This window comes from Sinocyclocheilus anshuiensis, unplaced genomic scaffold (assembly GCF_001515605.1).
Source record: "Sinocyclocheilus anshuiensis isolate Anshui unplaced genomic scaffold, SAMN03320099.WGS_v1.1 scaffold2144, whole genome shotgun sequence".
Taxonomy (NCBI): Eukaryota; Metazoa; Chordata; class Actinopteri; order Cypriniformes; family Cyprinidae; genus Sinocyclocheilus; species Sinocyclocheilus anshuiensis.
In genome coordinates this window covers 155,485-159,540 of record NW_015547642.1, presented here as the reverse complement: position 1 = coordinate 159,540, position 4,056 = coordinate 155,485, and the positions used below count along the sequence as shown (strand labels likewise).

Here is a 4,056-nt window from a genome sequence, read left to right as displayed (position 1 = left end):
TTTTATCAGCTGTTTGGACTCTCATTCTGACGGCACCCATTCACTGCAGAGCATCCATTGCTGAGACACTGATGCAATGCTACATTTCTACAAACCTGATGAAGAAACAAACTCATCCACATCTCAGATGGCCTGAGGGTGAGCACATTTTCAGCGTGTTTTCAGTTTTGGCTGAACTGTTCTTTTAAACACACTCGCAGCAATAACCGAATTTTTACATGTTCAGCAGAAAATACATTATTGGTGTTGGATTGTGCCAGAGTCACTGCTAGGGTGTTGCTAGGGTGCTCTTGGTGGTTGCTAGGTGGTTTCTTACTGGATCAAGTCTAAAGAGTTACACATTGGTGTTAGAGAATGTACAAATGGTTAACATTGTTTGTGTCATATCAGTCGGAAAAGCAGGTCTGGGCTTTTTTTTTTTTTTTTAAGCGAACTTAGTTAGCTGTTATTCTTGGCTGAATAACTCTAGAAGGTTTTCAAAAGCCCTTTAAAATTAAATATGTACACAGTTTGGATTAAATGAAAGTATAGTCAAATTTTTTAATTAGCATGTTTTTGTGTTTTGCTTTGGTACCGAAATTGGTACCGAGAACTGTGGATTTTCACTGGTATTGGTACCGAATACTGAAATTTTTGTACCGTTTCATATCCTATGACTAGTATTAGTGATGATGACTGTTCCTAACAGGTTTCCTAAACACTTCAGCTTCCAGAGTTCAGTTCTGACTGAGAAATGACACACAGAGAGCTATTTATAGCCCTTAATCGAGCGGCGCTGAGAACATTTGCGTGTTACGGTCAGGTGAAGTGGTGTGAGGGTCTGATCGCTTACAAGAAAAAACACGTTGTGGTTTGCTGTTAAATGGATGACGATCTGAGGGATATTTGCTTGTGTTGGGCATCTGACTGAGAAAAAAAAAGCACGTCTGGAGTCTTTATCGCATATATTTAAGGAGTAGAAGTAATTTTACAAAGCTCTTGGACACAGAAACGAATGTAAAACACAGCGGAGCTTTAAGATGTTATGCAGAGAGGAGTTACAGTATTAGTCATCTCCGAGCTGAATTTAAATGTGAAAATAAATATTTAAAACCCATGAAATGGATAATAAGAAGCAAAACAGCCTGAGAGTAGAAGGTGTCAGTTCTTATAAAAGTACTTTAGATATGCTCATGAACACCACACACTACAAATACAAATACTGAAGTGTGTGCATGTGATGACAGACAGTTTATAGATAGTTAAGTATCCCTTAAAACCCATTAAGTGTTGCATAAAGCCCCTTAACTGTCATTTTCCTAAGGATATAACATAAGGGTTGGAAAAAGTCATCTTAAGTGTTACACAAAAGTCTTCTACAAGTCATGATCGGCCGCTTTATATGTTAAACAGATTTAAATTTACGCATTTATTCACATAGAAACATTGATCAAATCACATACAGCACATAATTAGCTCAAACGTGAGTGCGTCACACTCAAGAGCAAATTTATATTCCATGTTTTCCTACATATTACCTGGAGATGACTTGTAAAACATACATTAACCATATATTGTTGTAATTGTGAGTTATTGTGTTTACATTTCTGCTTTTTATTCGATGAATCTGGTTTGGACTTTCAGCGCGAGAGCGCGCTCCGGCTTCGAGTATGAATGAAACACACGCTGCATGAGAGTTTAGCGCTTTAATGTTCACATCAATTTTGGAAAACGTCATGCATAGACGATCTGAAGTTTAAATATATATTTTTAATCACACTAGTCCCTGAAAACCTCTACATGGACAGCAATAAAGCAGACTTGACTTGACTTGACAATGATGAGAGATCTTTATTTGTTGTCCAAAGATGAATAAAAGTCTTATGGTTTTGAACTGACATGAGGGTGAGTTTTGAGTGAATTATCAATTTGAGTTTTGGTCCGTCTCTTTCATATTTGGTTTTCTTTTTTGTTTGCCTATATATCCATGTTATATTGTTTTTATGTGAAAACTTACTATCTGCATTAACAAATAACGTGACCATGGCAACAGTAGATTTTTTTAACGGCAAAACCTGGGTCGCTGTCGTGAAACACTTAACGGTTTCCCTTCGCTAAGGGATTATATGCAACATGCTTAAATCAATCCCTTAGGTAAGGGGAAATCACGCCTTAAGTCTCATACTTAAAGGAAAAACTTAAGGTGCTTTATGTAACCAGGCACAGTTATCCGGTTATTTACAGCGGTGATTGACACTGAAATGTTTCCAGATCTGAGTGTCAGACCTGGAAGTGGCAGGTCAAGTACTTTCAGTGAATCTGAGAAACCACCGGCGAGTCGAACGCAAATGTCAGCGCTTCGAGATCATGTCTAGGTATTGTAGACGTCGTCCTCGGCGGAGACCGACAGTAGATGGAGAACTTGTGTTTCCGTGAACCCTCTGGCTTTATTTCTGCTGTGATTATGCTGAGAGCTGCATGATGAATATGTGGGACTGAAGAGAGAGAGATGGAGGCTGCTGCGTGCGTGTATTTATAGCAGCAGAAATGGAAGTTCTGTAAAGGTTTGCTGTCCTGAGGGATGAATCACCACAAAACAAGACAAAACACTGACAACAGCCCAGAGAGACACAGCCCTGTGTGTGTGTGTTTCTGTGGACTCTAAGTGAATAATTATCTCTCTCTCTCTCTCTGTGTGTGTTGTGTTTCAGAGCACGCTCGTGCTCGCAGGAAGAGCTTTGCCACGTCGCGGCAGAGAAGCATGGAAACTCCGCCCACTGCCCCTACACAGCCATTCCGACAACCTGTGAGTACTAGCTAGTGCACTGCATACTGCACCCTTCGTAAAGCTAGCACGCAGCCGTACAGCAGCAGTAAGCCACACGACTTCATTGCACTGCGTCTTTAATTCAGCGACCGCCGTCCATTTATCATCTCTGACAGTTCATTTGCATTTTTAATCCAGGTTAGTTTAAAAATGTTGTAACGTTTGTCACGGCGCATGTTATTGCCGCTTCATTCATCACACAGACACTCATGCGGACCGCAGTGCATTGCGGGATACAGTGTACGGTGAGCTGAGAAGATATTCAGTCGAGTTAATTGAGTTAGCTTACTCTATTTCATGTTAAGTGCAGTTAGCATGCATTTATATGCTTTATAGTTTTTATTATTATTTTGAATTATTTCAGTTTTCATTTAAATAGATTATTTTTCTGTTATTTTGTTATGTGCTTTTGTCTTTTTTTATTATTATTTATATTATAAATAAATAAAAAAAATGGTGTTATATTATTTAGGTTTGATTTATATTTATTTCAATTTTGGTTGTAGTTTCCAATTAGTAATTTTAGTGTTTCTACTTAAACTTATTTCAGGTAGTTGCGAGGCAACATTTATAATGTTTGTTTATTTTAAGTGTTTTTTAATCTAATATTTATATTTTATTATTCCGCTTTATTTGAATTAACAAAAGTGTTTTTAATAGTTTTAGTTTTAGTTAACGATAATAACCCTGTTGTGTAAACTGGAAAAAAAAAATGTATTTAACTTTAAATTTTTAAATCTGAAATTGCTTGTAAATTTCACAAATAATTACGAAGAAATGGCAAGTAACATGTTGAATTAAATCTGAAATTTTGAAGTAGAAAGACTGAAATAGTATTTTCTTGTGAAGCGTACTAACTCTACTATCAGAGTTTATTAACTCAAAAATAGGATGTAGCTGATGACCTCAGTATGTTTTGAGTACTGCTAACTTGATAGAATTTACAGTGTCTGCTGACAGAATATGAATAAATGCAATAATAAATAAGGTAAAAAAAAGCAACTGTAATGTGATCTGATTTCAGGACACGTCTCAGATTAATGTTCAACTGTGTTTAGTCTAGTTAGGCTGTGTTTGTCTACAGGTAAGTGGAGTGTGTGTGTGTGTGTGTGTGTGTGTGTGTGTGTGTGTGTGTGTGTGTGTGTTTAAGTGTGGGTTTACTGACTAGCTGTATTTTTGGGGCATATTTGTCTCCAGAAGTGAACTAAATCTGACAAAACGTCCCCGTAGAGACATTTGAGACGTTCTTG

General features: G+C 37.3%; 1 protein-coding gene across 1 annotated transcript in view; it reads left to right on the top strand.

The window, feature by feature from the left end:
* Nucleotides 1–4,056, top strand: part of syngap1a (synaptic Ras GTPase activating protein 1a) — an 80,376-nt gene that overhangs the window by 36,087 nt on the left and 40,233 nt on the right. Inside the window, exon 4 of the mRNA XM_016504020.1 lies at nt 2,691–2,785. Within this exon, the coding sequence (XP_016359506.1) occupies nt 2,691–2,785 (95 nt within the window). The remainder of the gene's footprint in view (nt 1–2,690; nt 2,786–4,056) is intronic.